This window comes from Musca vetustissima, unplaced genomic scaffold (genome assembly GCF_032173495.1).
Source record: "Musca vetustissima isolate MV318-11 ecotype Yass unplaced genomic scaffold, APGP_CSIRO_Mvet_v1 utg744, whole genome shotgun sequence".
NCBI classification, from domain to species: domain Eukaryota; kingdom Metazoa; phylum Arthropoda; class Insecta; order Diptera; family Muscidae; genus Musca; species Musca vetustissima.
Window position 1 is genome coordinate 490,116 of NW_026888268.1, and position 11,973 is coordinate 502,088.

The following is an 11,973-nucleotide window of genomic DNA, read 5'->3' on the forward strand; positions in this document are numbered from 1 at the left end:
ATACAATTCTAGTTAATGAAAAAAAAATTCCCTTAAATGTGTATTTCAATATTCAAATACATGATATAAATAATAATAATACATTTTCAAAATTGAAATTGTGCGACAAAATGATATTATCTTTAAAAGTCTATTCAGTTATTGTCATAATCATCAGGGATATATAATTTCGAGTATGTAAACGATATATGTATATTTGTTCCTTGCTGTGTTTAAGCTGTCTTGCTTTGAATTAGATTATATAAGCAATTCGGCATATTCCGCTATTTTTAACTTATAATTATATAAACCTTTTTATATAAAAATATATTTATATATTTCGATTAAGTTTTCTATTTGATTAGCAGCCCAATACTTGATTTTTATTGTTCTTCAGTTTGTTTACGATTTGTTTTTTATGATATTATATTAATTCGGTGACAACATCATCACCATCCCTAATTGGGGCCTGAAATGTGGAACCAGTAAACTCAAACATCTATAACAAAAAAGATAACATAGAAAAAGAAAACACAACATTAGTTATATCAATTAACAATATCTGCAAAAATTTTACCGAAGGTACCCTGTTATTGCGTAATGTTGCATAATCAGCAAAATCATTCATATGTGGATCGATACGGCCATGACTGCTTGGTCCCACACCATTATTGGGATTTTGACCGCCATTAACGCCGCCACCACCACCACCCACCATACCCGTTGAATTTCCGCCATGATTACGTGGCTGTATTGTGGCATATGTATTATCAACAACATGCTGCTGTTCCATTGAACCACAATGGTCCATATGACCCTGTGGAAATATTCTCAACTAAGAAACAACAGAGATTTCGGAAATATACTGGTTTTACTTACTTGTATATCAGAATTGGATATGTGATCGGGTTCCGAAAACACTTGCATAGTCAGTTCTTGTTCCTCATATAATTTTAGTTTTCTTTAAAAAAATGAAATAAAAAATAAAGTGATTAATATAAGTTTATTTATTTATATACTGAAAAGAATATTTTTAATTTTATTTAGTAGTGTTGGCGGTTTTTTGGGATACCATTTATATTTTGTTTTTGCAAAATAGTCAGGCTGAATCCCTGTGTTGTTTATATTAGCCGAGAAACTAAAATCTCAATTAAAAATAAATTGAATACGATCTGTTCTAACATGGGAAGTCCTACTATTTTTTCGAAATATTATCGGTCCATTTTTGATAATTTTATTTAAAAAAATTGTCTTTAAAATACTTACTGTTCAATCCACAAAGGATTTTCGGTTGTATTGAGATCTTCAATAATTTGTTTCTTTATTAAAGCCTCTTTTCGACGATTTTCCGTTGGCACTGATAAATTCCTGTAAGCAGAAGAAATAATGACAAAACAATTATCGCTAAAAGGCTGATTACACTTTTTACACATACCAATGCTTGAGACAACAGCATAATACAATAAAACTAACAACACCCACAAATAGGACAATTACCAATGCAACCAAACCTGCAACGGCCAGATCAAATTCTTCCTGGACAATTGTGATGTAGGCGGGTACAACATTTTCAATGGCAAAACCAGCATAGTAATCCTTTTAAAGAGAGTAAAAATTTGTTTAAACCCCGAAAAAAATTAAATCTTTTTTACTTACCCGCAAATAATCATAATTGGCATCAATGACTTTCAAAATTTCATCAACAGCCGAAATTTGTTGAGTTTGTGGATCAACAGCATGGAAATATAAATCCGACCAATCCATACGTATCCGTCCCATAGAATCGACATGGAAACGTATCTCATCAACAATAATACGATGCTGAGTTGCATTACGCAGTTCGGCCACAATTTCTTCCTGCTGCTGATAGACTTCTTCCGGTGGTCGTGACAGAATAACTCGTACCAATTGACTGTAGTCATAAATCCAAACCTAAAAATCAAATATATTTAAATAGGGATTTTCCATTTTTAAATTAAATAGGTGCTGCATACAATAACCCTAGTTCTGGCCACACGTTCTGGTTTCTCCATTTCTTTTGCCACAATTTCCAATTCAAAACGATCCTGATTGTATTCGGCCACAAATGCCCCCGTTGTTACTCGACCCTCTGGTGAAATAGCAAATGGACTTGGTACAATAGAGCCGGTACTCTTCGTTGCCCCATATTTATATAAATTCGAAGCAATAATCATGTACTCAATATAGGCATTCTTTCCAGCATCCGCATCCGAGGCATTTACAGTAGTTATAATTGTACCAATTGGTGATTTGGCATTGACACCAGCATAATAGATATCGGTTTCAAATATGGGTGGATTATCATTTTGATCTAAAACGGTAATGAGAACCTTGGCCACGGTATTGTCACGATCTAATGTTTTAATGGAGAATGATGCACGTTCTTCGTCGGATATGTGGAGATCACGTTTGATGCTAGCCAATATATAGAGGGTATAAAAATCGGTGGTTTCTCTGTAAAAAAACGATTTATTATGGAGGAACACTTCTTTTATCTCTCTCTCTCTCGCTCGCTTTACCTATCCAATGTTTTGTTGGTATAAATATCTCCCGTTGCTTTGTCCACAACAAAAGCCCCATCTTCATTGCCCAGCAACATATAATAGAAAACGTCCTTGTTGTGTTTATTGCGGGCCGTTGCCTGGATTTTACCAATTTTTATATTACGCTCATTGTTTTCCAATATGGAAATCTTATAGGGATTGCTGGCATCTGGAAATTCGGGTCTGTTTTCGTTGGCATCAATAATACTGATTGTTAGGAAACGTAATGTTTCAAAAGGTTTCGGATTGCCATTATCGCTGGCTACCAAAATTAAATCATAACTAAACAAAACAATAAAATACAATCATCTCTGCAAATTCAAAACTTTAAAAACAAAATTAATTACATACTTGGCTTTTTCCTTGCGATGGAGATCACCATTGGTCCTTAGCTCCCCAGTTTCAGCATCGATTTTAAATTCATCGGTTTCTTGAAGATTTTGATCTTTTACTTGTAAATGATAAAATATTTTACCATTTTCATCGGGGTCATCGTCTGTGGCTTTTACCGTTAAAATTAGATAATCCTTGGGCACAACATCCTAAATAGAGAAAAGGAGAAAGGCATATTGAGTTTCTGAAATAATAACAAAGCCAGAGACAAACAAAAACAAGTTGTAATGAAATTTAGCAAGACAGTAGCCCGTTATCTTTCATTCAGTTTCCTCTTTTGTAGACGATTAAAAAGAACTTACCCCTGGAATTTCGATAGTAGCATTAGATGATGCCGGTATTACAAACACCGGACGATGTTGATTAACACCCATAACATTTACAATAGCCTTAGTTGTGGCCTCCATTGTACCGGAACCTTGTGTATCTCTTGCCGATATTGTCAACTCATAGACTCCCTTTTTACCATTAAGACTCTGGGCAGGATATAGAATACCAGTTTGGGCATCTAAGCGGAAAAGTCCCTCCTCATTGCCGGCTATTATTACATAACGTACATCACCAAATATACCCTCATCCAAATCAAAAGCCTTAACTTGTAACACTGCAGCCGGAGGATTTAAGGCGGCATTTTCTGCCACAGTCGACGTATATTCATTTTGGGTAAATTCCGGCGCATTATCGTTTACATCCAAAATATTTAAATAGATCTATGAGACAACAACAAAACATCTTAGAAAACTCATTTTCCATTTCAAGTTGCGCAAACTTACCGCCGCTGATGTAGATTTTTGTACTGTGGTGGGGGCCTTATCTTTGGCCACCGTTGTTAATGTTAGCTGTTTAACTTTCTCACGATCCAATATCGATGAGTTCGAAACCATTATATTACCCGTATATGAATCAATGGTAAAATATTTATTATTCTCTCCGATGAGCGAATATGTTACCTCACCAAATGCTCCCAAATCTTTATCGAATGCCTCAACTTTACCCGCCACTGTACCAATGGGTGAATTTTCAGTTATATTAAAATAATACTCATTTTGTGTAAACTGTGGTTCATTATCGTTTAGATTTATAACATCGACAATAACGTCGGCCGTCGAGGTTAAAGGTGGCACTCCTGTGTCACTAACTGTAGCAATAAATTTCACTTCCTTAATTGTTTCATAGTCCAGACGTTTGGTTAATGTGATTACACCGCTGGATTTGTTAATTTCAAAGTAGTCATTATCCGATATATCATATTCTCCAATTGTAGAATCTTCGTCATAGGCCTGTAGTGTTGTTAGTACTGTACCGATTGGTTGTTCTTCAACCATTTGTAATTTGATGACAGGATTTTCGGGCGTCCAGGGTAAATTGAATTTCTGTAAGCGAGAAAAACATAAGGTTTTCTGTTTTAATTATGCGGTTTGAGAAGGACTCTGGATATTCGATAGGAAATTGCAAACTTTAATACTCAGCTGTCCTTACTGTCAGACCTTATATAGGAATTGGGCCTTGATTTAGATTTTTCGAAAAATTCTGTGTTTTCTGTCATGATTAATTAAAATAATTGAATTTCGAATAAACATTTTGCTTTATTCTTTTTTTTTATGATATCGAAGAAAATAGTAAAATTGGAATTGCAGTAAAGATTTGTTTTATTCTTTTTTTCGAATATGGAATTGGAAAGATTACAAATTTTATCGTTGAATATTTTCATTATTGTTTTTAAGGCTACAACATTAAATCCTTATCGTTTACAAAGAAATCTGCAAGAGGTAAGTATGGATAATATGTTCGATATTCCATAAACTAAAACAATTTCAATGTCATTAGGTGGAATTTCATTTATCAAAATCCTGTGATTCATCATTTCTATTGTGTCATCCTATTTTAGTGTGGATAATTTCTCTGTTTCATATATGCAAATACGTGGCGGGTCATATAACACTGGCGGCCAATGTAATAGCCATGTAAGTTGAAAGATATTTCAAATTGTTCTTCATCATAGAGAACTGTGGGTTCCACTTCTGAATTAGGAAAACACATATATACTTTTACTTTTGCCCTATCTGTAGGTTTCCCATATTAACTGAGGCCTTGCCACAGCTACTTATACCACCTTTAGTGGCCCAAGCAATTGAACACATACTTTTAAATGCAATCGAAACTGTTTTGGGCTATTTAACTTTATATTACTATGCACCCAGTGCAAATAGTAAAGTCAGCGTTTTGGTTATATTTCTGACAACAATGACCATAAAGATTGTTATTGCCATAGGAACATTGTAAGTATGTAATATTTTTTTGAAAAACTGTCACGTTTTTATATATAACAAGAATTCTTTTTGTTCAAAGAAATCTCTACTCAGACTTTTATCAACAAATTAAGCAGTCAGCAATGCATTATGATCACGAATCTTATGAATCATTACTGCCAAAGCATGAGTTTTTAGTAAAAACGATTAAATTAAATTAAACGAATCTACATACCGGTGCAACTTCATTGACATCGATAATTTGTATTATCAAAAGGCCCATGCCTTGTTGGACCGTGGGTGCAGTGCTATCAGTGACCAATACATTTATGCGGATTACCTGTAAAAATGTACATATGTAAAATTATATTGTGAATATCTATATAAAATATGTGAAATTTGTAAAACTTACAGCAAATAAATTTCGATTAAGTTTTTTATTAACCATAACTTTGCCACTTCGTGTAATTGTAAAGTATTCCTTGAATTGTTCACTGTTTTCAACTTCATTGCCATCTTTGTCAACGGCCGTGATATTAACCCCAGCAAATTCTAGCGAATCGCGTGATGAGACATCCGGATCAATAGCTAATAGAGTATAGAAAACAGTACCAACAAGGGTATCCTCGCGGACCTATTTCAAAATAAATAAGAAAATAAAATAAGTTTTTTTCACAACTTGGGCGATTACAAATAACCCGAAGCCATTACTAACCTCGGCATATTGTGTGGCTGGTGTAAAATAGGGATCTTTATCATTGCTATTAATTATATTCACTGTCAATGTGGCAGTCCCTGATAGACTTGGTGTGCCCATATCCATGGCAATTACTTCAATTTCATAGGTATTACGCTTGTCATAATCCAATTTTCGTGACACAAATACCTCTCCAGTATTTTCATCAATGCGAAAATCATCAAAACTTCCATGCTGTATGCGATATCTTGAAAAAAAAAACAATCACAACAATATTAAGGGTCAACTATCCTGAAATAATATATTTCTACTTACTTCAGCTGGGCATTTATGCCCGAATCTAAATCTTCAGCTTCTAATTTTTCTACACTGCGTCCAATTTCGGAATTTTCTTCAACATCAGCCTGATAGTTATCGGCCAAAAAATGTGGCTTATGATTGTTAACATCACGCACCGTAACATTTACCATACAATTTGCCGTGTACAGACCATCATTGGCCTCTACAGCAAATACAAGATTATCATTATTTAAGTGGGTAACATCTAGTGTGGCATTTGGTCGTATGGTAATCTGGCCAGATTCTTTATCAATGACAAAAGTATCCAGGATATGTTTATCACCAATAATACTGTAGAACAAATTTGTGTTTCAATTCTATTGTTTCTAATAATTCAAAATTAGGCCTACCTATAGGAAATCTCCGAGACGGTATCGGCATCGCGAGCCTTTACAAACAGGGGAGCATCAAAAACATGTGAACCCTCATCAACAGATGCTCGATAGTGGGGACTTTCACAAACTGGTGGTGAGTCATTGGCATCTATAACTGAAATGCGCAAGGAAACGACGGTATTTTGTCCGCGACCTTCATCATCTCGGGCCTTTAAACGAAAAAAGTTTGATAATAAAAAAATTAATATTTCTATTCACTTGACAATTTTTACGAATTCCTTTTGAATATAAAGAAAGTTTTAATTGGAATAAGGCTATTGCATATTTTGAAATATGAAACATATACAATCCATTTCATATCATAAAAATTGCCTAGTATGTATCAAAATATAGGGTTTAACTTACATTATAGGTCAAAAAGTATGTTGTCTCTGTTTCATAGTCCAAACAGGTTTTCTGTGTCTCCACACTATTTGGCATTAGGTCATTATTAACTTCCGCGATGGCATCTGATGCTGGTGGTTTTATGATTTTATACTCAAAGGTTGCATCATTATTTACTTCATCATCACCATGATAACTCATTAAATAGTTTTCCATATCACGTTTACGTCGTTTATTACTCGTCTCCGAAGGTTTCTTGTGACAATCTGCCAGCGATATGACACCAGTTTTTTCGTTAACATCAAACAACTCAGCACCATTACCCGATAAACTATAGCGAATACCAGCATCACCATAACTACCTGAATCCAAATCCTTGGCAGTTATTGTGGCAATATATTGTCCTGGTAGAGCAGATTCGGATACAGAAGCCGAATACGATTGCTCTTCAAACATGGGCTTATTGTCGTTGACGTCTAAGACGGAAACCGTTATGGTTGCCGTGGAACTAAGTTTAGGGTTTGTATCGGTCTCTTCGGCAATCACCAGTACAATAAATTTCCGCTGATTGGGATTTTCATAATCCAATGTACCATTGGCCACCCGTATATGAACTTGAGAGAAGCCAGTTACAAATTTCGGCTCGACATCAAAGACATCCGAAACATCATCAAGTCGTAAGGAGAATTTCGAATTAATGCCAACATCACGATCTGTTACATTCATATCCAATGCTAATGGTGTACCCGTGGCTGTATTTTCCGGCAACGATACCTCATATTCTTTGCGATTAAATGTGGGTGGTGAATCATTTACATCACGTATTGTGATTGTCACAGTTGTGGTACTACTTTCCATGGGATCATTGCTCGGTACACCATTGACAACTTCTCTGGCTCGTACCGTAAGTTTCATTATACCAGAGCCATCTGGCAAGGCTTCACGATCTAGAGGTTTTGCGGTGCGTAATTCACCGGTATGTTCATCTAATAGAAAATAGTCCATGGGATCTACAAGACAAGTTTGAAGTTATAAGATGTTGTGGAATTTGTATTGAAATTTATACTGACTTGTCACCAAATCATAGACAATTTTTCTTGGTTCTCCGGTATCGCCATCTCTTGCTTGAATTTTCAAAACCAATGTATTTATGGGAGCATCTTCGTCAATAACATTCGATTTGTATTCCAGAAATACAGGAGGTTTGTCTTGTATGTCTTTTACTCGTACCTCGAAGTGAGTTTGCGTTTCATGCACTCCATCCTGAAAATAATGGAACGATTTGTTTATTTTTTTACTGCTCTCTTTAACTTTCGAAAATTTCACCCTTTTACTTACCGTAGCTTCTATTATAAAATGATAAATTGTGCGCTGATTATAATTTAAAGCTTCATTTAGGATAACATTAGCAGTAAGGACTGTGGGTTCACTTGTCACAATATCCAAACGGAATCTAAAATTACAACCACGAGAAAAAGTATAAAAAATAAATTTAAAGAAAAACTAAAACTTGCTTGCTTGAGAACTTACTTGTCACAGGCATCTGGTGATTGGGTTTGGGCAATACATTTTATATCTAAACTTTCTCCAACAATATCACGATCTTTGACCAAAATATTTCTGAATATTGTTGTGCCTACTGGAGTATCTTCGGAAACATCTACACCATATGGTGTCTAGTTGAAAAAAATAGCATTAATATTAAGTCAACCTGTCTTCGGATATTTCAACTTACATTTACAAACTCTGGGGCATTGTCATTTTCATCGGATATTATAAAGGTCAGAGTGTCCTGAACAATATTATCAAATTCCGATTCACCTTCATCGCTTACTTGATCCCTTACGGTTATTAAAAACGATAGACTATCTTTTTCCTCACGATCGAGAGGTTTTATTAATGTTATATTTCCCGATAAGGGATCAACTTCGAAATGTTCTGAACCAATTGAACCGAATGTAATATTGCTACCTTCTGGATCGGAACCTTCGAGTTTGTAAACCACCGTACCAACTGGTGTACTTTCCGATAAAACGATGTTATTGTTAACTTGACGGAATACAGGTGGAAAATTTGTTTCACCTTTAATGAAAAAAAAATATTTGTTTTTTGATATCTTGTCTTAGAATGGTAGAACTTTTGTATACTTACATATGATCAAGACACTATTGGCTAAAAGCAATAGCAAATATATCAGAGTACGATTTTTTGGCATTTTGTTATTGTCGAAGTCGTCATTTACAGTTAATTATGTCTGTAATGAAAAATTTGAATACAAGTTAAGTTTTTTTAAATAAAACTGTGGTCTGGAATAAGGAAATATTTTTCTTTAGAGAAAAAAAGTTGCCTACGGATTTTTTCTATAGAAATATTTTCCCACATAGGCTGCTTTTTGTACTCAGCAGATAAGGAGCTTTCCATAAAAAATGTAATTCAAAACCACAGTTTGATGTAGGGAATAAAACGCTGCGAGTTCTTCAATTTGCGTAAAAGATTTGATCTATAAAAAAGAGTTGATAAGTTATTTTTGTATTCTAACAAAACAATCTAAAAAAAGACAACTTCTTGTGATTAATGATGGTCACAGTATCTACCGCAACGTAAACCTTACACGGTATGTACGAGTACACCATTAACATTTCTAATTGTGATTCTAACAGTAGTTAAGTGTCATGTCCCATTTTTTTTCAAAAAGAAATGTGAAATAAATTTTGGTTCTTTTTTATGTTATTGTGTTAATGACATATGCGAAACTGTTTTTTAGATCAGCCGTTGTTATACTTTTTATTGAAATAAGAGATCATGGAAGTCTAAAATTGAAAAAATATGAAACAGTCAGTTGAAATTAGGTTGATTATCTGAGATAATGTATTCAACATTAATATAGAAATGTTACATTTCTGTCTAGAAGAGAACAAGTTAAAAATGTGATATTTAATTTTTTATTGTTGGTAACTTTCTATGTATGTACTTGGAAAGAAAAAATTACATTCAATTTGTTTGGAAAGTGATTGAATAATTAAAAAGAAGTTATTCTGATAAAAAATAATTAAGTCATAAGACGATGATAAAGTTTGTTTTATTAAAAAAATGATCCTCGGAACATTTTTTATAGAAACAAAAATATCTCATACGACTGAGGACTGTCACTACTAATTCACCATATTTCCACCAAAAGTCGGACGGGCGATCATATGATACCCTTCACCATGTACAAGAGTTGTTAATATATACAATATCCTGTAGATACATCATATTTAGAGGACCTTTGAAATTGAATCGGGCGATTCTGAAATCTATGAAAATTTCTAGGTCAATCGGGAAGACTTTGATTCTTTATTGTACCATTTTATAAAAGCAACAAGCAACAAAAATTCACAGACATCAAACCCTACTTAATTAAGTATTCTGTGCAAAAGTTTGTCTCAATTGAACAAATTTCGTCACAATCGGACAAAAATTGGGAGATTTGTAGACCATTTACATAATATCGGACGAAGCTCTATATGGGAACTATTCTGATTCGGTTTAACACACTCTATTCTACTTTCAATTTCATACGTTATGCCAAAATTAGTCTCAATCGGACCAACATTGAGAGTTTGGTGGACCATTTACCTAAAATCGAACGAAGATATATGAGGGAGCTATATCTAAATCTGAACCGATTTCAACAAAACTTCGCAGAAATCAATTTGGACTTAAATCAGTGCGCTGTGACAAATTTTGTCTCAATCGAACAAATGTTGCCAGTATGATGCTCCATTTACATAAAAACGGACTAAACTATATATGGGAGCTATATCTAAATCTGAACCGATTGTCTCCCGATCGGAGACAACCTTTTGTGGTTACAAACATATGCCCTGTACCAAAGTGTGCTGAAGGGTATAAAAATAGTCAGGTTGCCTCAATTGATCTCATCTTAGAATTTAATTGTTGGTTTGGAAAAAATATTTCGATTTGCAAAGTTTGGTTCAAAACTTCCATTATCTTAAATTGGATTATAAAATTTTCAAAATGTTGACACTTTGTGGGGATGGTACCATCAGAAGGAGTGCACTAACGGGTCTCATATTCGAGCTTATTCCATGTAGAGTAAACATATTATGAAGTCCAATGTTTGGATGAAATTAAATATTCCCTTCGCTTCATATAAGATTTACAATTTTAAACATTTTGACCATTTTGTGGAGGAGGTACCAGGGGGAGTGGACCGATATGTCTCAAATCGTATATTCCGTTCGCATGAAATGCCCGTCATCAAACTTAAAATAAGTTTGGATGAATTCGATTACTCCCTTTGAACAGAAGAACGAACGAATATTTGTGTATCGACTCCAAATTGTCTGAAAGTGTATATATACATAACCTCATTATTCATAAGACTGGAGATATAAAAAATTAAAGTTGATAGGTCGTTGTATAGGGTAAACACAAGGTCGAATGAGCGGACCCGTCAAATATTAAATAAATTTATTTATATTTTACTAATATTGGAAAGTCGATTTTGGCAATTCAAACCAAGTGTCAGTTAATTAAACTTGCGTCCTATTTTCTGCATTTCAAAGGTAATTATGTTTTGGCTAAACAACTGTTAGTTCGATAATAAATTTACATATGCACTCTTGCTACTTTCAACAAATGTAATCTACAAATTGAAAATGGTTGTGGTGTTTAGGTCAACATTTCCCAATAGCGATTTGGTTGTACATAATTACTATCCACCAAAATAAATTTTAAATCAATTATTTTTTTCTGTAACTCACATAACACACTTCATTTTTTAATGATATTATAACTTAACTTCAAAATTCGCCCCCAAAACATCAGTTGTCATTATCACCAACAATTATATGATGGAGTCAATGTTATGACCTGTATAACGCAATGCAGCAGCAGCAGCCTCAACAACAAATATATGGAAGATCGTAAGTTTATCCAAGTGTTACAGTTAGTTGTCTTCAACTATTTTTTTCCGCATAAAGAAATCAATTGATAACCAACTGGATTTTCGTAGACCTCGACGACAA

The 11,973-nt window shown here is 34.0% G+C and overlaps 1 protein-coding gene across 1 annotated transcript; it reads right to left on the minus strand.

Moving 5' to 3' along the window:
- Positions 1-397: 397 nt before the first annotated feature.
- Positions 398-9,198, minus strand: LOC133336118 (cadherin-87A). The gene is made up of 23 exons (XM_061544414.1): positions 9,092-9,198; positions 8,676-9,022; positions 8,471-8,616; positions 8,279-8,393; positions 8,011-8,203; positions 7,188-7,950; positions 6,962-7,013; positions 6,572-6,765; positions 6,198-6,512; positions 5,901-6,129; positions 5,598-5,819; positions 5,421-5,525; positions 3,710-4,309; positions 3,239-3,646; positions 2,895-3,085; positions 2,520-2,825; positions 1,974-2,454; positions 1,636-1,911; positions 1,415-1,575; positions 1,246-1,347; positions 859-940; positions 557-796; positions 398-478 (listed from the first exon to the last, which is right to left on the minus strand). Exons 1-23 carry the CDS (start codon positions 9,153-9,155, stop codon positions 404-406), a joined length of 5,667 nt encoding a protein of 1,888 aa, XP_061400398.1. The 5' UTR covers positions 9,156-9,198; the 3' UTR covers positions 398-403.
- Between the last annotated feature and the right edge of the window lie 2,775 nt (positions 9,199-11,973).